The 23612-nt window shown below is 41.3% G+C and overlaps 1 protein-coding gene across 1 annotated transcript in view; it reads left to right on the plus strand.

The window, feature by feature from the left end:
* The first annotated feature begins 6086 nt into the window (after positions 1–6086).
* The window catches only part of TARBP1 (tRNA guanosine 2 -O-methyltransferase TARBP1), a 38957-nt gene continuing 21431 nt past the window's right edge, over positions 6087–23612 (plus strand). Inside the window, exons 1-13 of the mRNA XM_086460986.1 lie at positions 6087–6948; positions 7034–7131; positions 8010–8079; positions 8992–9140; positions 10261–10313; positions 12130–12227; positions 13509–13644; positions 14708–14804; positions 15668–15757; positions 17515–17656; positions 19382–19478; positions 19775–19950; positions 23062–23159. Of these exons, the coding sequence (XP_086317112.1) occupies positions 6087–6948; positions 7034–7131; positions 8010–8079; positions 8992–9140; positions 10261–10313; positions 12130–12227; positions 13509–13644; positions 14708–14804; positions 15668–15757; positions 17515–17656; positions 19382–19478; positions 19775–19950; positions 23062–23159 (2166 nt within the window). The remainder of the gene's footprint in view (positions 6949–7033; positions 7132–8009; positions 8080–8991; positions 9141–10260; positions 10314–12129; positions 12228–13508; positions 13645–14707; positions 14805–15667; positions 15758–17514; positions 17657–19381; positions 19479–19774; positions 19951–23061; positions 23160–23612) is intronic.

A 23612-nucleotide genomic window follows, 5' to 3' on the forward strand; every position in this document is an offset into this window, starting at 1 on the left:
AGCTCACTGTAAGTTCAGAAACGAGAGGAGGGAGACAAGGCAATAGATGGAGGGACAAGCGGAATCTCATTTTTAAATGGTAAAGGTTAAGACATGCTTGCACTGTGACGTGAAAGAGCCAGAAGAAAGGTTTAAAAGCAATGTAGGGAGGGCAAAGGAAACAAGTATGAGAGGATCAGGAGATAACAGCACAGCCACCTTGTAGAAGTTTTTGTGACCAGCTTTCCTGGCTGCGTATCAATTATTTCCTCTTTCAGTTTGAACACTTCTGCCTCTATCCCTCTTAGCAAGGGGGTTCAAGGACTTTAGGGCAAACTGGCAAAAATGAGGTGATTTTCTTCTTTCCCTTTCTCACCTCTTTTTCCTTATCCCCTAGCAGAGAGCAGAAGTTTCTCAGTAACTTCCCCTTTCTAGTCCTTCCACTTCCACCCATCTTCTCCAGCTTCACCTAAACCTAGAAGATACATATAGGTCTGTCCTTGGGTATGAACCTTTACCATAGCATCCAGTCCCCTTTTCCCACCTATGCTCCTCACTGCAATTGCTGTCTTGGAGTGAGATTCATGTACAAGCTATGGGTGCTGCTGGTTTTTTGCACAACAGCACCGAGGAAATCTAGAAGCACATGGAATTATGAAGCATACGTGTGCTTTTCATTTTATTCTCCCATTTTACTGTGGGATAGGGATGTAGTGGGAAATTTTCTGCATGACTCTTTTCTCACAACTTCCCATCTACTCCTACTAAACGCAGTGGGAGAGGAGAGAAAAGAGTGTGCCTTGTACCTGGTCCCGCTAGAGATCTTACGCTATGCCAACATGCTCCTGTGGACTCCATCAAGGAAAGAAAATCACACTGCAAGGCCAGCTAAACCCTCCTCCTTATGAACTGTGCAGAATTACCTGTAAATGTGCAGGTGGTAGTATGGGACTGTGAGTTTTCATGAGGAGAAAGTTATTTTGTGTGATCCAAACCCACCATCGAAACAAAACTTTTAAAAAACATATACTTGGTCTGGGCTCTAATAATCTAATGTGGTGCCTCGGCTCAGCGGTGGCTTTATAGCAAGAGCATAACACACACTTCCAAAATTGTAAGTGGGGATTTCCCAGACTTATAACTAATTGTCTGTAGTTTATACTGTAGTTTTGTCCATGATCCTTTTCTAATGCAATCAACCACTGGAATGATCATCCACAGATTGTTCTAGTACAGAATTGCCCAATTGTGTGATCACAGGGGAAAATATTTACATCAGAACAAGCATATGTTTGTCTAAAAGAGTACACAGTTAACTAAGGCACTGATTTTTTAACTAGATGTGTGAGGGGGGAACCTCAGTCCTCTTGTATTGCTAAATTGCTGTAGCATTCTGGGTCCTGATGAAAACCAATAAACTATCATTGTTAAGTATCTGAGTTGTAAAATCAGCCCAAACTTGGTCAGCTAGTTATCATGTGCTAGAAACCCAAATCATCAGCAAAGGTGCTGTTACAAAGTTCGGATAAAAATCTACAATAATATGTGTTTCTCATCTCTGTCCTGCCTCCCACAGGCTCAGTAATAGTATTAAACGGCACAGAGAGGCTCTAGTTAAGGGAGAGGAGTGTGTAGTAAGCTTGACATCTGTTATAGGGAGTTGAGAAGTATTTCTTGGCCTATAGATAGCAGTGGCCTGTGAAGAGGATGTGTCTAGACTGGCCACCCACTTCAGGGCTGCCTGCTATTGTGGTGGACTGGTTTTGATATTTCAGGTAATTCCTCTTAGTCTCAGGTTTCTAAACCAGATTAATCTGATTGAGGGAGAATATCTCATAGGGCAGAAAGAAAGAAAGCAGCTGCAGGCTGTCCTGTGTAAAAAAAAAAAAAAAAAACAAGCTATTTCAACCCTTGATCTAGCCCATATGCTGAGGTTGGAGGGGACCTGGGTAGGTCAGGGAATACAGAATATCTTCCAAACAGGAGTGCAGAGTATGTGCAGAGCATATGAGAGATAGGCAGATGTGGGATGTTCCGAGTGCTGAGGCTGGTGCAGTAAGCCTAGGCTGAAAGTGCATTGGGATCCTAGAGGCAGCTGCAGCTGGCAGGCTGTGGGCATGCGAGCAGGGCTGGCTTGGGAAGAAGGCAGGAAAGGGTTGGGATAGGCATTGAAAGCAGAGAAATCAGAACAGGACGTGGTCTTTGGTGAGGCAGGGCTATGTGTTGGAAGCATACAGCTGGAAAGCACAAATGTAGGGTCCTAGCATGAGGACGCTTAACAAGTACAGCGCGAGGGTGTGAATGCTGTGGCTCTTGCCATTTGAAAATTACAAAATGCTGCTCCTTGCTCCTTTTCTCTCTCTTAACTCCATATCCACCTTTCTGTTGTGTTTTCCTGTTGTTTATCTTTCCGCATCACATTCCACTCAGAAGCTCCCCAGCCTGATCTGCCATGGGCTGAACTTCTCACCTACTTCTTCTTGTCTGATGAGATGATCTGCAGTGAAAGGTTCAAACTTAAATGCTGATGTTTAACTTGATGTAATAAGACTTTAGATTTGGCACCCCACTGTGATAAAAATAAAGGCAAGGTAGAATTCAGACAATAATGGAGAAACAGCACAGCACCTAGTATTTTATTCTCTTTTGATTACTACTTGTTGTGCAGACCTTTAATGCTTCATTTAGTTAAGTCTTACAGATGCCTGGAAGGGAAGAGTAAAACTGTAATAAAGAAGGGATACACTGTTTGGCACTTTTTCAAGCCTGATAAAAGAAACACCCACAATTCATTGGACTGCATGCTATAAGGAAGAAATGGAAGAATTACTAAAGACATCAGAGCAAACAGAAAGGCAAACAAAATGTTTTATGGCATGAAAGAGATTTCAATTGTAAGCATCCTATTTAATGACATACATTATACTCATTCCTCCTCTGAAAAATGTTTTTCTGTGTGTGAAATGAAGAATTAGGCTTTACTTTACATTTAAGTAAATATAAGTGACAAGTGGTGTTTCTCAGGTCTTGGTACTGGGACCAGTACTGTTTAACATCTTTGTTGGCGACACGGACACTGGCATTAAGTTCACCCTCAGTGAGTTTGCTGACAACACCAAGCTGTGCAGTGTGGTTGACACGCTGGAGGGAAGGGATGCCATCCAGAGGGACCTTGAGAGGTGGGCCTGTGCAAACCTCAGGAAGTTTAACAAGGCCAAGTGCAAGGTCCTGCACCTGGGTCAGGGCAATCCCAAGCACAGAGACAGGCTGGGCAATGAGTGGATCAAGAGCAGCCCTGAGGAAAAGGATTTGGCGGGGCTGGTAGATGAGAAACTGAATACGAGCTTAATCATAGAAACATAGAATCATTCAGGTTGGAAAAGACCCTTGAGATCATTGAGTCCAACCATCAACCCTACTCTCCCAAGTACCCCCCTAAACTGTATCTCCAAGCACCACATCTAAACAACCTTTAAACACATTAAGGGATGGTGACTCAACCACCTCCCTGGGCAGCCTGTTCCAATGCCTGACAACCCTTTCAGTGAAAATTTTCCTAATGTCAAGCCTAAACCTACCCTGGTGCAGCTTAAGCCCATTCCCTCTTGTTCTACCATTAATTACCTGTGAGAAGAGACCAGCACTTACCTTTCTACAATGTCCTCTCAGGTAGTTGTAGAGAGCAATAAGGCCTCCCCTCAGCCTCCTTTTCTTAAGGCTAAATAGCCCCAGTTCCCTCAGCTGCTCTTCATAAGACTTATTCTCTAGGCCTTTCACCATCCTTGTTGCCCTTCTCTGCACTCTCTCCAGCACCTCACTGTCTTTCTTCTGTTGAGGTGCCCGGAACTGAAAATAGTACTCAAGGTGCGGCCTCAAACAGTACTCGAGGTGCGGCCTCACCAGTGCCAAGTACAGGGGCACGATCACTTCCCTACTCCTGCTGGCCACACTATTCCTAATACAAGCCAGGATGCCATTGGCTTTTTTGGCCACCTGGACACACTGCTGGCTCATATTCAGCTGCTTGTCAGTCAGTACCCCCAGGTCCTTTTCCGCAGGGCAGCTTTCCAGCCACTCATCCCCAAGCCTGTAGCATTGCATGGGGTTGTGTGGCCCAAGTGCAGCAATGTGCACTCACAGCCCAGAAAGCCAGTCACATCCTGGGCTGCATCAAGAGCAGTGTGGCCAGCAGGTCGAGGGAGGTGAATCTCCCCCTCCACTCTGCTCTGGTGAGACCCCACCTGCAGTGCTGCATCCAGCTCTGGGGCCCTCAGCATAGGAAAGACACGGACCTGCTCGAGCAGGTCCAGAAGAGGGCCATGAAGATGATCAGGGGCTGGAGCATCTTCCCTATGAGGACAGGCTGAGAGAGTTGGGGTTGTTCAGCCTGGAGAAGAGCAGGCTCTGAGGAGACCTTACAGCAGCCTTCCAGTGCTTAAAGGGGGCCTGCAGGAATCGTGGGGAGGGACTCTTGATCAGGGAGGGTAGCGATAGGACTAGGGATAATGGTTTCAAATGGAAGGAGGGGAGATTTAGATTCAGTATTAGGACGAAATTCTTCACTGTGAGGGTGGTGAGACACTGGCACAGGTTGCCCAGAGAAGCTGTGGCTGCCCGCTCCCTGGAAGTGTTCAAGGCCAGGTTGGATGGGGCTTTGAGCAGCCTGGTCTGGTGGAAGGTGTCCTTGCCCATGGCAGGGGGGTTGGAACTAGGTGATCTTTGAGGTCCCTTCCAACCCAACCATTTTATGGTTCTATGACCAGTATGAACAGTTTTCTTAAGCTTTTTCTAGATTCTGTGTTTTATATGTAACTGAACATACACAGAGTGGTAAGGCATGCAGAAACTGTGTTAGGTAGCGGGTTTAAAATAATTTCTTTCTATTGCATACATAGTCACACTATAGGTCCACTTCTAGTAAGAAGCATGAGCTATTTCACATTCAGTACACTCTCAAAGATAACAAATTTCTAAAAAAGTTTGGGGAAAATGGAGAGCTGGGAAAATGGAGAGCCACGAAAAGAAGAGACTGCATTCATGTGTTTTGGAGAGAGTGATCAAGTGGGAGCTCACACTGAAAATGTTCAATTAAGTCTTTCTCCTTCACTAGACACCTAAGCAACTATGGCTTATCCACGGTAACTCCCACATCCATTGGAAATCATGTTGCATCTGTGCTGCTACGCAGGGAATTTGCTGTCCATCGCTTTCACAGGAACAGAAGGTTCCAGGTTTGCCTTTTCCTATGACCATGTCTTCTAGGAGAGTGCTTTGCCACCATTTTTGATGAGTTTTTTGCCACACTTTTGGGATTCTTCATGGGAATTGTAATCTTCTACAGTGAATTTACACCTACTGAAAACCAGCTTGCTTTTCAGATTTACGCTTTGGCCGCACTAGTACATTAAACTCCTTGGAAGTTGTTCTCTTGCCGCAGCGCCTGTGGCCCGGACTCTCATAATAAGCTAACAGCACAGAGCTAGCGCTCTGGAAGACCTCCCATTTTCTCAGGCAGATGCAGGGCGTTCAGATAGACTTCTGGCATGCTGCGATGACCACATAGACCAGTTTCAACAGCTTACGTTGGCATAAACGGTAACAAGAAGCACAACAGATAGGAAAACAGCATTTTGTGTATTAGTGCTGATCTTGTAATGTGCACGAAGCATAAAGAGTTTCTAAGGCAGACAATGAAGGGACTTTACCCCTTCAAACACGGTGCTGACACCCAGGATGTCTCTGTTAGGCCTTCCCGTGCTCGGCCGATGGGAACACAGGGGGCTCAGGCTTAGCTTAGCAGACAAGATAACTTAACACGCATAGGGATATGCGCAGCCCCGGCAGGGTACGACCCCAGAAACCAGAGCTTCCCAGGCTCTTCCTCCCCATGCCTCCCACAGCACCCCGCTCGACCTCCGCCCGCCACACACCCGAGCCGGCGGCGGGGCCACACACACGATCCCCGCCTCGCTTCCCGCCACCGTCCCTCAGCGCCGCGCAGGAGGTGCCCGCGCCGCCGTCGGCCGCGCGCGGGCCCCGCCCGCCCGCGCAGGCGCAGCGCTCGCCGTCCGCTTCCCCCCCCCCCCCCCCCCCGTCGCCCCAGCAGAATGGAGGTGGTGCTGGCGGATGCGCTGCTGTCCCGCGGCGGGGATCCCGGCGCGCTGCTGCGGGCCGTGTGCACGCCGCTCTCCGCCGAGCGCGCGGAGGCGCTGCGCCTCCTGCTCCAGCGCCTGGCCGAGGGCGGCCTGCCGCCGCCGGGGGAGGCCGAGGCGCTGCGGCGGGCCGCCTGGGAGGTGGCGCTGGAGCGGTGCCGGCCGCTGCTGCGCGGCGGGGAGGGGGGGACGGCGGCGGCGGCGGCGGCGGGGGTTTGCGGAGAGCGGCTGCGGCTGGCGCGGGCGGCGCGGGGGGCGCTGCGGCACTGCGTGGAGCTGTGCGGGGCGCCGCTGGCGGCGCGGCTGACGAGCGACGCGCTGGCGGAGCTGGCGGCGGGCGGCGGGGCGGGGGCGGAGGCGGCGGTGGAGGCGCTGGTGGCGGCGGCGCCGCGGCTGGAGGAGCCGGAGCTGGTGGCGCGGTGCGTGGCGGCGGCGCTGGCGCTGGTGCAGGAGGAGGGCGAGGGAGAGGCGGCGGCGGCGCTGGTGGCCGGCCGGCTCTTGCCGGCGCTGGGCGGCAACGGGGCGGCCCTGCGGAGCGTCTGGGAGGGGCTGCTGGGCGGCGGCGGGCCGCCGCGGGCCGGGCGGGCGCTCCTGGCGCTGAGCGCCCTGGCCGACGCGCTGCTGCCGCGGGGCGGGCCGGGGCCGGGGCCGGGGCCGGACGCGCGGCTGTGCCCGCGGTTCTGGCGGGTGGTGCAGGAGGGTCTGACCGAGCGGGACGGGCTGTGCCGCAAGCGGGCCCGCTACCTGCTGAAGCGAGCCCTGGACCTCAGCGGCGGGCAGCGCGCCGAGCTGCGCTGCCCCGCGGACAGCGGAGACGGTACGGCGGGGAGGGCGGGGGGACACGGCTCCGCCCGGGCTGAATGGCGGGGAGAAACTGCCGCTTCTTTTCTTTTTTGCCTTAGAATCAAGTCTGTTTTGGTGGTCTGCTGAGAAGAATGAGAAGCTGCTGCAGTTTTGGGAAACTTACATTTTGATAATGGAAACTTTGGAAGGAAACCAGGTGGGAGCTCCGTAAAATCTGCGCTCATCATAGAGACCTTGCTTCTGGCATATGTACTGGGAATAACGTTATGAGGCAAAATATTTCCAGCTTTGGCGATTGAGGGTATCTGAGTAAGCATTAACAGAATATTTTTATTTTGAACTTTAAATATTTCAAACGCAGCATGTGTAATTCCTTTGGAATAAATTCAGAACTGTGTCTTTGGAATAATTCTAGTTCAAGCGGTGGATTGAACTGAGAAAGAAAAACCTGGACTGCAGCTTATTGCAAGACCACGGGAAGCCTGTTTCTCAGTGAAAATCAGGCTATTGCACTTAATAACCTCTTTTCAGTAGAGGGAACTACATCTATACAGTGAAGCACTTGTGGCCTTGGGTGAAAATGATTTTGAGTTTGACTCAGTGTCCAGTGTACTTGACAGAAAGATTGCTGTTGACTTGAGGCTTCCATAGTTGTATGGCATTGTGGTGTTAACTGTTAGTTGTGTGACTGCCTCTTTGTAGTTATTTTATTTTTTTTGTACATAATTGTCCTGTAACAGAGAGAAATCGTATTTACCAAAATGGTTAATTTTAGAGATTTGTGCTGTTTTATTGTAATTTTGATGAATAGAATGGTTGATTATTAGGAAGTATTGTTCTTGCGATACACTATGTGGAAGTAGCAGTTTCTCTTCAGTGCTAAACCACAATTGAGTGTTATGTACCAAGTGCCAGGATCAATTGTACAGGCGTGGCAGGTTTATTTAAAGACAATTATATTGTCAATTACCATATTAATGCTACTGATGGCAAATTCTAGCCCATGAGTAACTGCCAGTTCCTAGGTTTGAGATACAAACTGACTGCTTACATTTAATCTGATTTGCATTTCAGATCCACGTCATAAAGCCAGTATTACCAAAACTGAACAGTTTATATGAACATGCTATATCAGGGGAAAAAGGTAAGATGTAACTTTTTCTAAACATCTCCTAAATATTAGGCAGTTAGATCATGCTCCCCCCCCCCCCCCCCCCCCCCCCCCCCCCGTTTTACTAGCAGCTTTTTATTATGTTTTGTTTCTCAAAGTATCTGTTTTCTGGGTGGCTGTTCCAGTTTTTGTGGGTCTGATATATGCAGAGGTTGCTTGGCAGACATGCACGGGCAGTGCCACTCTCTTCCAAGAAGAAGAAGTCCTAGCATATGCTTATTGCTTACCGTGTTATCTTGAAATATTTTTTTCTCTCAGCAAACCCAACTAAACGGTCCTTTTCTACTACGTTTTGCTTTGCTTCAGCTAATATGAAAATAAAACAAAGCCAGAGATTCTTGGAGTGGGTCATATGAGCCAAGTCACCTGCACAACTCCATAAAAGGGGGGGAAAAAAAAAACCCACCCCAACTTGTTGGAAGCAGGGAGAGAAGAAATCAACTAAGTGCTGAGACAGCATGTTGAAGGATGTAATGTCGTCTTCTGTAGGGCAAAATGGAGCGCATCTAATTAGGTAGTGCAAGATGTTAGAGATTTGTAAAGTGGGAAAACTATTAATGTGAAGGTGTTGCAGGTGAATACAATGTTGGTATGAGGAGAGCTGCAGGAAGAAAAGGATGTGGGTTTTGCAGTCATTGAGTCATTTTAATTTGTAACTACTAAAATTTAGAGGGTAAGTTTTGAAAGCCATGTTAATAAATAATTTCTTTTTGTGTTAGAGATTTAGCAGGGTATTTTTATAGATGTGATAGCTATAATAATCTTTTTGAAATGTCCTATGGATTGGCCATGGCATTGTCCAGAATGTCAGTGTGTTTTGTGTCATTATGTTAATGTGTCACTGTCATTTCCGTGTCAGTTTAGAAGAATTTACTTTTGTAACAGGTTGTTGGTTGTTTCATCCGTCATGGCACATGTGCATTTATAAACGAATGTTTGAGAGTGAGAATAAAACACTGACAAAGGAAGGCATTCTTCATTTTCTGGAGCTTTATGAAACAAAGCGTCTTCCAAATTCACTTGGTTTTTCAGAGGTAAGGGTGTTACTGTTACTTACCAAAGCAAACGTTCTAATTTGTAATATATCTTAAACACTAATTGCCTCAGTAGTGCTGGAATTAGACACGTTCTGTAAAAATACCCTCTTAGCTGTGCAAGCGATAGCGATATTTCTAAGTGTCAAATACATAATTACTTGAAAAATGGACAGGCTAGAGGGGAATGTGTTTTTGAGTGCAGTCAGTCATTCCCGTATTTCAAACTAATGCTCACTAATTAAAGTTGGCTGCCAATTTATTGAGCTTTGTTACCAGAAGTGAAATTCTCAGAGGGGTGATTGACGCTTTAGATTTTCAGAGCCCCCTGAACCTCTCCAAAATTATTAGTTAATATTAGTTGATTGAACAGAGTCTTGGATAAACCTGGTCAACAGACTTCAAGTCTGTGCATGTTGTCTCCTACTCAAGGATGGATTTTGAAGATCTGTTGCTAGATAACCCAGTGAGGAGGCGAATGTCTCTGTAGTGTAATCAGTATATTACCATATCCCATTAAAAAACACTTTAAAATATTTTATGTGTGGGTAGAAATATTGTAAGTTTAAAGTTCTTTTTTTTTTGTTTTGTTAGTATCATATGTAGGTTGACTCCCCAACCAGCCTACACCTTAGTAAGGAATGATCTGTATTATACTATTATTTCTTCCTTCTCTCCTTCGTAGAAGGAGCGTTGCCCTCGCTAGGCTTAACATTTCTGAGGTTAACATTTCTGATTTATAGAAATTAAGCCAGCCTCTTGATATCTAACCTGGAATCCAGTCAACCTTAAAACACACCCTAAATATTTCTACTTGTGTTGGACCCTATTCTTTTACTTCATGTTTAAATATCTTTTCTCCATCTGTTTCCCAAAAGGATTTCTTATTTGCCTGTGCCTTTCACAATGCTCTGTGAAATGTACCTAGTGAAAAAATTTGCTTTTTCATTTTCTGCTCCCCCTTCAGTTTCTTCCTCTTTTTGCTCCTGTTTACTACTAGCAAGAGTATTCTCTGATTTCTAATTCTCTGATTTAAAGTCTGGTGAAATAAGTCTATTTAGCCTCTACCTAACAGTGCCTTGTAAGTGTACATTTAGCCGTTGTTCTTTCATTTTATCAGTTTGTTATTGGACCACTAATGGATGCCCTCTCAGAAAGTTCCCTCTATAGCAGGTAAGCCACTGATTTATTTTTTTAAAATGTATTGATTATCAGAAGTGTGTTCTAATACTTGTTTGAGCATATGGATAAAATCTTGGATAAAGGAAAACATACTAATAAACAAATGGTGTTGCTAAACTCACTAACAAAGAGTTTTTCAGGAAAGGTGGGTAGCTGTGAGTAAGATAAAGTAAGTTCAATTTTATGCTAGTAATAGCAACATAGGGATGCCACAAGGTCCTATTTTATACCTGGTGTTGAAATATTAATTTTGAAATGAAGTGAGATAAGATAAATTAATAACTTAGTGAAGTATTTTTTTATCTTCTCATTTTCTTGCCGTGCAGAAGGAAGGAGGTGCTGTAATTGTTGCCATTTCTTAACTGATTGAAGTGTTTTTCCGACAATGCCTGATTATCTTTTGGGGCAATTAAGTACCTTTTCACAGGACTCTGTTTGCAGTCGACAGATGACAGTGGCTTCCCTTGCTGTAAATAAAGAACAGAAAAAAGTTGGAGGAGTTGCAAGTTGCTATACATTCAGTGTACTGATGGCATTTAGTTGTTTGTGCTAGTTGCAAGGAAAGTACTGAGAGTGGGGAATAAAGTGCTGAATGTGCTTCATGCACTCAGCATTATGCCAGATGGAATGGCTGGGGTGATTCGGCTAGCAATCTGAAACTGCTCGGAATGATGTTAGAGGAGCCTGGAGTGGCCGACTTTGTTAGGGCAGCCAGAAAAGTTGACACTGTCAACTTTTTTGGGGGTGGGGGGCGTGGGAGTGTGTCAAGATGTGACTGTCGCTTATTAAACTGGTGATCAGTTTGGATTGGGTGATTCTGGATTAAAATGTAGTCAAAATAGGTTGCTTCATCTAAATGTGACAGGAAAAATGTGGCCTCTTTGGGCTCCTGTGGCAGTTAGGCATTTCTCATTTCATTTTGCTGGCTTTCTGTGGGCATACATGGATGGAAGGTCAGAAGTTAGAGACAGTGCTGAGTGTTTTGATGTGTATGTTAGAGCTGTGTTGGATTAGTGCTTTACAGTATTTTCTCTTAGCTTCTATATTTCTGGTGTAATGTGTTGGCATATATAGAGGAGGGTGCATATTTGAGCATACCAAGAATATACAAAGTTGTTTCTCTCATATAGCTTGTCATTAACTGTAAGCCATAAAATCTCATGACTGATGCTAATCCTTGATACCAGGATCCTGAGACTTTGATGAGACACAGGTTGTCCCTGTTGGTCTCATGGAGTGTTTCTTGCATCTTAAAACCTGTGCTGGTTGGTAGTTGTCTTTATGCTGACTTTATAATCTTGCTCCTTAGCACACTTGTGTAGGTAATTTGCCTTTCCTGTTCTCCAAATCAGACTGGTCGCATCCCCACTGCATGGCACTGGTCTTGTCCTGTGGGCCTTGGCAACCTGCTCCCTGGAGGCTTGTGTCATTCCGTGGGTGCGGGCACGGGGTTGAACTGACAGTGCCGTTTCTTACTGTGGGCTCAACATAAGATGCTCTCAGTCCTGAGTAACTCAATTTGAGGCTGCTCTTGAATGCTGAAGTGCACCACCACCATGTCCTTGTAGATGGCCAGGGAGAGACATGCTGTTGTGACCATCCCCATCCTTTGCATGTTTGCTGGGTGCTGGTGGAATGCTGGGATAAGTGGAGGATGCAAGCTGATGCGTTCCCATCTCTGTGGCCCGTGGAAGCAGCTTCTGTAGTGAATTAACCACTGAACTGTGCTTTGTTTTTGTTTAGGAGCAATCCTAACTTGTAGCTGTTAACATATGAGTTGTGTATTTGATGTTTTAAAACCCAACAGGACACCAGGTCAGATAATAGGAGCCTGTCCTCCTTTGGGAATGAGGCTACAGAAGTTTTTGGCTGCTTATTTCATGCTTCTTCCAGAGGAAGAAAAAGGTATGTTTCAGTTTCACCTTTATATTTTTGAAATAAAGAAACCAAATAAAAACTATGGACCCATTTTCCATATCTCATGTAAACATTTACCGCTCTCTTTCTACATTACTTGAGGGGAATAAAGGAGTAGCTCTCCTTGTGGCAGTGGAGTTTCCAGAGAAGAGAGGTATTCAGGGGCTTTGAGAGATGCTGCAGTATTAGCTACAAAATTGTTTTAGCAGCAAACTGAAGCAGACTTAATTTTTTTTTATGAAAACAAACAAACAAACAAACCAAAACAAACAGAATTCTAAGTTGTGAAGGTGAACAGCATTTGCAGATTCTTTTTTTCTTTATTTGTCAGTGTAGATAGTACTATGCTGAGCAAAATCTTTATAACTATTCTTTTTGTTTGCTTTATTATGAGGGTTTCTGGAGGTCTTGGTGTGGGTTATTTTGGTTTGGGTTTGTTTGGGTTTTTTTTAACCTCTCTGCCAGACTTTCTTAGTCACAGCCTGTGTAGCCAGGCATTCAAAAGAGACAGTCTTAAGTGCTGAAGCAGAAGCTGAATAAGGATTCTTTTATTGTGAAGTTGGATGGAGAAAGGTTTCTGAGATCATTCCAAATTTTGCTGTTGGTGTAGGCTGAAAAGGAGTAACCTTTGACAGACTAGAATTTAATATCTGGTCTAATTGGATTAAATAAGGGTAGAAGCATCTCTGTTCAGTATCCTGTATCTACAGGTACGTATTCTGATAGGAAACACCTTACGTGTTTGTAATGCCGTAGATGCCCTGTTTCTCTGCCCTGTCCCAACACATGTATTTTATCACAAAAATGGAGGGTCTGTGTTCAGCAACTGTGGGACTGGGTGATGTGCTTTTACAAATTGTAGATGTGCTAGCTTGTTGAGGCTTGCTTTGGCCATGACAGCACCCGTAACTGGTTGAATCGCTGTGTACTTTGGTCTACCATCATGTGAACTGAGTAGCAGCTTAAAAAAGGCATTGTCTACTACTCAGAACAGAGTTAAAATTCCCTTACTGAATATGGTGGTTAGTGCAGATCACCGAAGCCAAAGTTAGGTTAATTTCTGGTTATCTCCTTATCATTTTACCTTGCTGACAGACTTATTTGGCATGGACTTTTTTTCATTGAAATAATTAGGAAATTATTCTGTTATGATCATCTTCGAAAATTAAATGGAAGACAACACACTCGTTCTGGGGTCTGTATGGTTTAAATATATTGGAGAGCAAGAAATCACTCTGGATTGTTTGTTTTGTTTACTTTTATTTTAAGGTAGTTTCCTGTTAAAATTTATTCAGAAGATGACAAGTAGGCATTGGTGTGCGGTTCCCATTTTGTTTCTTTCTATGGCTCTGGCGTATATCCCTGCGTGTAAAGTACTGGGCACTGAAGGACTTCATGCTTTAAGGTAAAATGCACACTGCATTGTGTTCTTACAGACTTCTTCTAAAGCAATGTGCTGAATGCCTGGAGAGCCAGGATTTAATTAATGTTTGTTACTTCTGGGAGGATGTGATGGTTGTGCGTGGGAATGGAAGGTTCTCTCTCCTTTATGTCTAATTCACAGAGGAAAGCAATTCAAGAACCAACGTGTTGGTACCTCTGTGTGACTTAAAACATGAGTGTTTTGCACTTCAGACCTTTGTCACTGCTTCTTTTTTGGCATCATTTTTCACTGGTCTTCTGTATTTCCTAACCAACGTATACCAAACTTCTTCATTTTCTTTGAATTACATTAAAACCTTGTTTAGTGGCAGTTGAGACTGTATCAGGGGACAGCCCACAAAGTTGAAAACTGCAATACTTGTAAATGAAAGGCTAGATAAAAGTTGTTGGCATGCATATTGTCCTTAATCACACTGATGTTTCCTAAGTGTCTGCTTTTACTTCTAGAGCCACTAAAAATCAGTCATTATTTCAGTTTAATCAGATTTGAGCTTTGAAATAAAATCTTGCTGGTGGTTGAAGGAATATTGGATAGAAGTAGTTTACCAAAACAGAAAGGCAAAAGAAGTCAGATGCATCTCTGCTGATAAAAGATCACTGAAGGTTTCTTTGTGTTGTGCTAGAGTGAGAATTTGATGGCAAACATATTTTATTTCTATATTTGTTACAGATAGAAATGCAACTATTAAATTATCAGTTTGATAATTTAGTATGAAATACCAAACATCAGTTTGAACTGATGTGATCATGGGGATTGTTCCTTTAGTTTGGTTTTGTTTTGCCCCCCACCCCTTTAGTTTTGTCAGGTATATGCTTATCTGAGTTTTAATATCAGCTTTTGAAAGTACATAGAGCAGTAGTCTTGGTTCTGGACTGTATGCTCTCTGATCAGACAATGATTGTGATATACTTAGAATATGTTTGTAAAATACGATCTAATATATTGAAAATGGTTAATAATTAGCAAATACATGAAAATATTTAAATTTCTTAAGTAAGCTTTTGCATATTTTTCCTCTTTCCAGAGATGTCCTCCAGTGTACCATGATTACACATCAGATTTTGTTGCGTGGAGCTGCTCAGTGCTATCTTCTTCAAACAGCTATGCATTTGACAGACGTGGTGAGTTTTGTTTTGTTGGGGTTTTTTTCTTCCTGGTCTAGTAGAAAGACAGTAACTCCTGTACAGGGTAAACAGTATTAAAAAAGTTGCTAAATACAACATGGAACAAATAGTTTTGCTGGATTTGCAATTTTTTTAGTAACTACTTAAAAGTTGTGCTATGTAAATATAGGTGGGTTCGCTTCTGTTAACTTTGGTTTTCATACGATGCATTTTTTTCATTACCTTTTATTAGTTGATGTTTTCTTGTAGGGTTTTTATGCGGTACTTATGGAATAGTATTGTATTATGGTATCCACTGTATAAACTCAGGATTTAACAGACAGAAACTAAATGGACTTCCCTGAAATACCTAAGAGAATAGAAGTATTCATAATAGCAGAATGATAAAACTGCCATTACTGTTGAAATAGCAAGACCTAAATTATTCAATAGTCAAAGTATTCTTGTCTTGGTTGTCTTATAACATGCTTGCTTTCTAGATGAGTAGACAGTTTTCCATGTGCGTTACGGCTATAAACTTGTCTGATCAGAATTTCCTTTTGGAAATACAGAAATAGTACTTATCAGTGACTTATTTATATACATTCATTTAAAAGGTGTCACCGGTGACTAGCACTATTTTTCTGGTCATCCGTTAACTTTCAGATAGATTTTAATACTTGGGAAAATTAAATTGTGTTCCTTGGTAAAGATGAGTTGGTCCCAAAGAGGCAAAAATGAGTCTGTGTCATGGAAAGGAAAAAGTCAGTTTCTTTTTCTGAAAATTTTGCCAGATGACAGCGAACTTCTCGAGTTGTTATATAGATGTTATCTCTTATATATTATGTTGATAACTCTTGTATCTTGTTTAATTTCTTCAGGAGAAGGTGTCCCTCCCAGAAGTTTCAAGCTTTCTTCTGTCCCTTAGACCAGAGGAGTCCCTAAGGAGAGATACTATCTTATGGATGGAGGTGAGAACTGAAGCTGGTTTTATGTTCATTGAACACTTTTTAATACCTATGCAAATGCATGTTTTATTATTGCTAATTTAATATTTAAATAGTTAGGTACTTTTGCATTGGTACATTCTGGGATTTATGGATGTGAAGTCCTGGTGGATTTATATTTCACTTGAAAGCTATGATTTTAATTTTTTTTTTTTTTTATGCTGTAGAGATGTTAATGTTAACCCTAAACAGATTATCAAGCAGGTTCAAAGTGGAAGAATTCTAAGGTGGTTGAAGGTAAGGTAAGGTGAGTGAGGAGAATAATACACCTTTTCTTTCCTCATGCAGAAATGCTCGATTTTGCAGAAGCAGCTCTTTCTCGAGGTAGAGGTTTTTTTGAACTCCTTCAGAGCTTGTATGCCCCAGTTCATTGTGTTTCCTAGAGTTCACCTCTGTATTACAGCTGTTTGGTGTAGCGATATTGAAATGCAAATCAGAATCAGGTCTTACTCAGACTTTTGATCCCTGAATACTGGTCCTTTGAGAGACTTCTGTGCGTTCATCAGAGTCCTAGTCTTCTGCATCCTTTGCCATGATTGTAGGAACTAAAATTGCTATTCGTAACCTTGTACTAGTATCTGTAATCTCTTCCATCAGGGATCCATTCTCACTCCTCTACACGGCTGGTAATGGAGAGAGAGCAAAGCAGGGCACATTATGGAATCCACAGAGCTGTGACGTGGGCTTTTCTCTCATGTTAAGGATAGCGGGTGGATGTACCATCCTCAGCTGGAGCTGCTCTTGCTCATCAGATTCTACAGGCAGTTATTTCTGTATATTACATACATTCTTTTAATGGCTACTTCCCCCTCATTTCACCTCTACTATTTGTTGTAAAATTTCATTTGATGGAAAAGAACACTATTTTCTAAGTTTGTTCTATCTTTAGAGGGATAGTCTGCCTGTATGGTGCATGTTTTCCCTTTCTTCTAGTTTTGAAATTACTGTCCGAGGTGATGTGGATCCTGAGACTCTGTGAATGGGACAGTATATGGGCCAAAAAAAAAAGTGTAAGAGCTGCCTCTGATTTGCATATTGTTTGGATGAACCCAGCACTGGCAGAGATAACAGGGTAATCGCAAAGGGAAAAATGTGCCTACCATGTGAAGTGAGATTGTAAATTTTAAATTTCACAGGAAGTATGTTGAATACCTTTGCAAGATGCAAAATGCTATGGAAAAAAAAATTCAAAGAAATAATAATTTTATATATAGGTTATACTGGAGCCAACTGAATACGTAGTGCTAACTTTTGGCTAGTTGTGCAGCAGTATAATGATAAATTGATTTTTTGCATAGTGTAGTTTTTTTATGTGTAGTGTAAATTTTATCTAACTCCGTTGAATTTTGACATGAAAGTTTAAAAAAAAAAAAAAAAAGGCAGGTATTGCTAGGTAACACTTGACTGTGGGAAGCACTTTTGAGATAAGGGAATTTTTACCAGTCTTGCTTGTTTTTAAGAGCTGTGGTTTTTCTTATGTTGATACCCATGATCTTTTTTGGGGTGCTTTTGATTACTTTCTGGAAGAACCTTTTTCTCCCTTCGTTAGAAGGGAATAGTCTGCTAAGCCTCAAGGTAGCCCCAGTGAACACCTTTCACAGTGTGGATTTGTTGGTGTATCATCTCGTGTTTGAGTGCTTTAGTGTGCAGCTGTTATGTTGGTAATGTCAGTACAGAGCTGGCAGATGTGGCTAAGTAGTAACATACTGGTTTTAATGTAGCTTTGCAGTTGGTTGCAAGCAAATGACAGGTGCTTCAGAAAGTCTATAACCTCTGATTTTGAACATCGGGAGACATCATCAACATTATGTCAATATGTACGCAGTCTCGTGAGAGAGTACCTTAAGACACCACCATCTGAAAGTAAGTTAAATGTTTATTAATAATAAAAGATTATGAAGATAATTTAAACAAAAAATTACAACAATCCTGTGTATTTTAGGAGAGTTGTTTGTTTATTTATATTGTACTTATTCAAATTCTACTTAATTAGTGGTATTCACTGTTCTTAAGTTTGAATTTTATTTTCTAATTCTAGTTTTCCTTTATAAAATACAGTCCTGCATTATTAATTGAAAGTTAAGCCTTAATATTCAGTTTTACTGCTGCACTGATGCTTGTCTGTTAGATTTCTTTTGTTAATTTTTGGGTGATGCCTGAAAATGCTGGAATATGAGGGGGCTGAGGAAAGCACAAGGGAATGTGAATAGATGCAGGTTCTGTAGCCTTTCTCATCAGAGCTTTGTAAAATGACCGAGTGTTTTTTACGGAGGGAGATGCTGTTAGTTACGTAGCTCATTACACACCTTCCTACGTAGTGATGTTCTTCTGATCTTGGACTGCTTGCAGCAGGTGAGCTGCCACACCTTACAACCAAGGAAGTTTCTTTGTATGCTGTGTAAATACACAGATAAATTCTGAAGGGAATTCTTTGTTTACTGCCACATTTTAAATTATTATAACTTCAATTTAGAATTTTCTTTCAGATACATTAAAAAGAATGGCAAATTGACTTTTTGAGTACTTTAACATGTGTTGCACTCATTTATTTGCTACTTAAGTACTGCAATCGTATCAAATTTTACATGGTTTTGTAATGTCTAAAGTAAAAACTGAACCATTTGAAAATATTAGAGGTATAGGAGATAAAAAAAGCTACGTCAGAACGTGCTAATGATAAATAGCTTCAGAAGCTTCCTGCAACCCAGGAAACTTCACTTGATTGTCTTGCTGTTGGAGAAGTTGCAAGCAGATTTTGTCTGTTGATATTCTGAGGTAAATGCTTTGCTAAAAATTTTGGCAGATCTCTCTTTCCTGAAATGTTTGTTTAGTCCTTGGTCTATATCATCTGTAAATCCATGGCAAACTTCTGCATTTCCCTTCTAAAAAAGATGTCTGTAATTTCCTGGTTTGATAGGAATCTTAGCTTATAAGCAGCAATGTGAAGGAAAAAAAAAAATGAACCATGTCCAGCTGCTTGAACTGGGCATCCAACCAAAATCTGTTTTGCTTTCTGAATTCCCAAAGCCAAAAACATACCAGTCAAAAAACCCTAAAACCAGCTTATGTACTATTATTTAAGAAACAATTTTTTAAGTATGATGATGTAGTCCTGCATAGAAGATCAATGAAAGGAGAAACTTCAGTTAGTTTTTTTTATTTCCTTTTGACAGAGTAGTTTTGGCTCTCCATACAACTTTTAGCTGGTCAGAATCACAGCTGATGTTTCTGACGAGTGTAGTGAAATTATGTTCTTGGTTAACTTCATTTGAATATGCAAATTATTTTTAAAAGCAATAGAAAAGTCTATTGGGAGTTACTACATAATATAACACATTGCCTAAAATTAATTTCAGCATAGAGGTCAATGAGATTAACCTCTTTGAGGCATAGAGAAAAAGCAATTGTGTTTGAGTTTAGTTAATATCTAGATAGAAGAATGCAAAAAATTAGTAGCAGTATTCTTATTAGCATTAATTGTTGTTATACTACTAATTTATTTTAATAAATTATAAAACCAAAAGTTTTAAAAATCAATATGAAGGTATTTTTTAAATACTGTGGAAACTTTAAAATATCTTTAATCAGGAAAAACTTGCTTTATGCCTGACTGGTTTGAAGCTAAGCTTGTCTCAACAATGATTCTATTGGCTGCAGATGTGGAGCAGATGAGGAATAAATACAGGTAAGTATGAAATACCTTATTTTACATTTCTCTCTTTTTCAACCCTCTCACTCCTGAAGGATCTGGTAGAAGCCTGATCAAGTCAGGAAGCTGTCCATTTTTCTCTGTAGACTTTCAGTCAGCCTGATGATTCCTTAGACCTTGTCTAACTGTTGTTGCAAACATAATGGGATAACATTTCTAAAGATACTTAAGTGAATTGGAAATGTGTGTCCTTTTTATTTCCATAAGTGACTTCAGCACTTAAGGCAGATACTCAGAAGAAGACTTTCTTTTTAATTTTTGTTTTTGTGTAGTGGAAAAGGCAACATAGAATGGATTGAACTAGAGGCTTTCTTGAACCCTCTTCTGGATGTCTTGATGAAACTTGGCAGTAATGCTTACATACCAACACTGAAAACAGATAAAAGCCTACAGCTTCTCTTGAAGTTATTGCAGACCCGTTCGTTAAAATGTTCCAATACACAAGATGGTTAGTGATATCTTCAGTATACTGTGTCTTCTATTAATTATAGTCTAACTAATACGGTACTTTCTGTTTTAAGGCTATATTGTCAAATTTATACTAGCCTAGAAGTGGTAAATGTAAAAGTTGAGTCTGGCATATTTGTTATAACATTGAGCTGTGGGTCCAATCCTACAGGAGCTCTTCTGAAGGTGTCCCAAGGACTGGGAATTGAGAATGTGGAGGCCTTCTGAGAAAGCAGTAGTTAGCCATCAGGATTAGATTAGCAGTTAGTTAAAATTTGGAGAGCGTGACCGTATTACAAGTATTTATAGGCCTATTCTTTGCCAATGTATGGATTCCGTAAATCATTTAGACACTTCAGAAAGAAGTTAGTACAGAAACCCAGCCTAACCTACTTAGTTGCTACAGGTTCAGCCAGAGCCTCCCCTGAGAGCATAAAGTGATCCTGCTGGATATACTGTTTTCTGAGTTGACTGGTGCGTAATTTTGTCTCAAATACCACTGTTTAGACTGCAGAAGACAAGATGACACTGACTATTTCACAGTATTGGGCATGACTTCAGTAGGCATGCTTAACTAACTTGCTTTAGTTCGACCTTGGTTAGAAGCAAGGAGGTTAAAAGGTACCTGCATAAGCACAAGCCTGCTGATCTGACTGTCTGGGAGTTTTGGCTCCCCCCTAGATTGAGCACTTTAACTTGTAGACCTTTCAGGAGAGTCTGAACAGAAGCTATGGAGTCCTTACTACTCCTTTTGTGAGAACTTGGTCAGTTTGTAACCAGAATAGAGCTGTATTTTTTTCCTGAGGACAAATGAAAAATTGCAATGTTGTTTTCAGAATTAGGGTGCTGAACTGGAACAAGAGGGGTCTTGACATTCAGTTTCTGCTTCCCCACATTGTTTTGGGATCGCTTTTTCAGTGTGTTATAACATAGAGTTGTTTTGGAGTGGGGGCTGCAGATCTAGGCTCTTACGTGGAAAAAAAAAAATTAAATTTCAGGTTCTGCATCCATGTTTCATGAAGATGTCTAAATGCAGCCCTGAAATAAAAGCTTACCCTTGTTTTAAAACAAGTGCTTTATACATTAAGTCCCCTCTTGAATTTTAGATGTTTGACTGAAATATTGAGCACCAGTTATGCAGACTGTTAAAGTTCATGTTGTGGGATGGTCTCTGACTGCTGAAGTGTATTCCTTCAAATGAAACTAAACTGGAAGATGTGCCCCAGCTGCCAGTGTGCATTCAGTCTACAGCACGAGGCTAGAATAAGCCTGAAAGCAGAACCCTGCAAAGCAAATGGGAGTGCATGTTAGGCCTTTAGTATCGGGAACTAACTCTGTAAATAATTTCCTTGTGTGCCTTATTTCCTTATGTGTGTGCTAGTGTAGATGTAATGGATTGCTCCTGCTGTCCTTTTGAATGCCCCCCCCAGGTACTCCAGTACAGCTCATCGTCAGTAGGGGCTTTCAGAATTTCAAGAGGCTTTCAGAATTTGAATTGTAATATTATGTCTCTCTGTGTTACGCTAAACAAGGATTACTTTTTTTTTTAATATTATTTCCTACAATGCTTTTGTGCTTTTTCCTCCTGCACAGGACAGCCAAGTAATAAATCTTGTTTCTGCAGCTGTGAATTGACAGTGTTGAGGGGTGGGAAGAGTAATGCTATAAAATACAGAAGTTTTGTTTCTGTGATGATTAAACAGGAGGTGAAAAGTCCTCATTGTCAAATGGAAAACGATAAAATAGGAAGGAAGAAGAAAGGAATTAAAGCTTCTAAAATGAAAATAATAACAATTGGGAAGTGCTTAATTTAAGAATACTTTAATGGGGATAGACGTCTGAAATGCATGCTGAAATCATCAGCATTTTTCTACAGATCTTGCTGTCTGTACCGTTGTTAGACTTCACTATTTTAAACAGTAAGGTTTTGCTATTTTTTTTTTATAGCGTTACAGAGCCACTGGTAGTGATTTGGATTTTTATGTCCAACTTGCTTTATCTGCAGAATTTCTGGATTTTAATTGCCTAAGATGTTTTAGTGATTTGAGACTTAGGATGAAATGTGATAATAATCCGACATAGTTAAACTGTTTGTTCTAAGCAAATTAAGCATTAGAAATACAGCCCAATGAGCCATTTTAATAGAGACCATTGAAAGTAAGTACAATATAGGTTTGGAACTTCTGAAAATATTGCTCTCTGTATTTCTACCTTTTGAAGGTCTTCCCTTTCGTAACAGTTTTGGTCCATGAAGTGTAACTCAGGATCAACTCCAGAAAAAAAAGCAGATACAACCTCTGGGTAACTCCTAAATACTCAAAGTAATGACTGATATTTTTAGAACAAGGTGGTCATGCAGAGTATTTCAACTCCATTTTCATATTGATATGTTATTTCTTTGTCTTTCAGCTAGCCTTTACCCTTGAAGCACAGATTGAAGTGTGTTTGTGGTTAAATATGTTTTACCAGAGTGATCCATCTCCTTTGTGTAATAACTTGTGTATTTTTGTTTGTGAAATGCTATGCACGTGTGGTATACTTGGTAGCCTAGCTATTTCTTAGAGAAAGTACCACATTTCTTGGTGTATAACCTTGCATTTTTGTTTACAGTGTCAAGCCAGGAAGCTACCTGACTGAAATCTTGTGAGATTACTGTGTATCCAAAACTGATTATTTCCAAACAGCACAAAAATCCCAACCAAAAAACGTTTTTCACTTCTGTACATATTAGAAATGGGTAACTGCATTTTTCTCACATACACTTAATTGCTGGATATGGAAACTTTTGCTCTTTATTAAAGAGCAAGTTTGTTAATAAGCTGTGTAGAGGGTTGGGAGTAGGACGAAAGTATGCATTAGAAGTTGGAAAATTATGCTTTGGTCTTCTAGTTTTGTATGATTTTTGTTCATTAATGATAAATATCAGGCAAGAATATAACCTGATTTGATTCTTTCAGCCCTATGGCTTACACTGCTAAAGAGGTATTTGAATACTTATTACTGTATAACTTTGACTCTGTAACTTAGTTAAATCTGCATGATATAATACATTTCTGAAGGAAATTGTGTTTCTGTATGTTAATACTTTTTTTTTTTTTTTCTCTTTACACAGATCGGGTATTGGTTTTTATCTGGAAATCTCTCATGACACCTGTGGAGAGTATTCTTGAATTTGTTCTTCGACAGCTTACTACAAATGAGTTAAGCGCTGTAAGTAATTGTTATGAGACCTACTTTGGTGTGGTTTTCCTTGTTAATTTGATTTACCGGTGTTCCTAATTTTCATATCAAATCTTTACACACCTACAAAGTCAATTTGCACAGAAACACTTCTTTGAATGAGCACAGTAAGAACACAGAAAAAAAAAAAAGGTGTCTTGACAAGTAGTCTTTAGTGTCTGTAGTCCATGTTGCTTGTTTCTTCTCAAATCTAAAGAAATCATGTAGTAAGAAATCGTGAGGATCATATCATACTGTATCATATCTACTTGTACAGTTGTGGACGTAAGATGTTTGGAGTCTTAGTACTCAGCCTGGTTAACGTCTTTATTGACTGTCTTACACTGTTTGCCCATTTCTGTGACCAGTGTTTTAAGTTTATACCCCAAAGAAACTTTTGTGGTTTTTTAAACAAAGTGACTTGATGGTAGAGGTTTTGACTTC

Source organism: Leptosomus discolor, chromosome 2 (genome assembly GCF_034619465.1).
Source record: "Leptosomus discolor isolate bLepDis1 chromosome 2, bLepDis1.hap2, whole genome shotgun sequence".
Classification (NCBI taxonomy): Eukaryota; Metazoa; Chordata; class Aves; order Leptosomiformes; family Leptosomidae; genus Leptosomus; species Leptosomus discolor.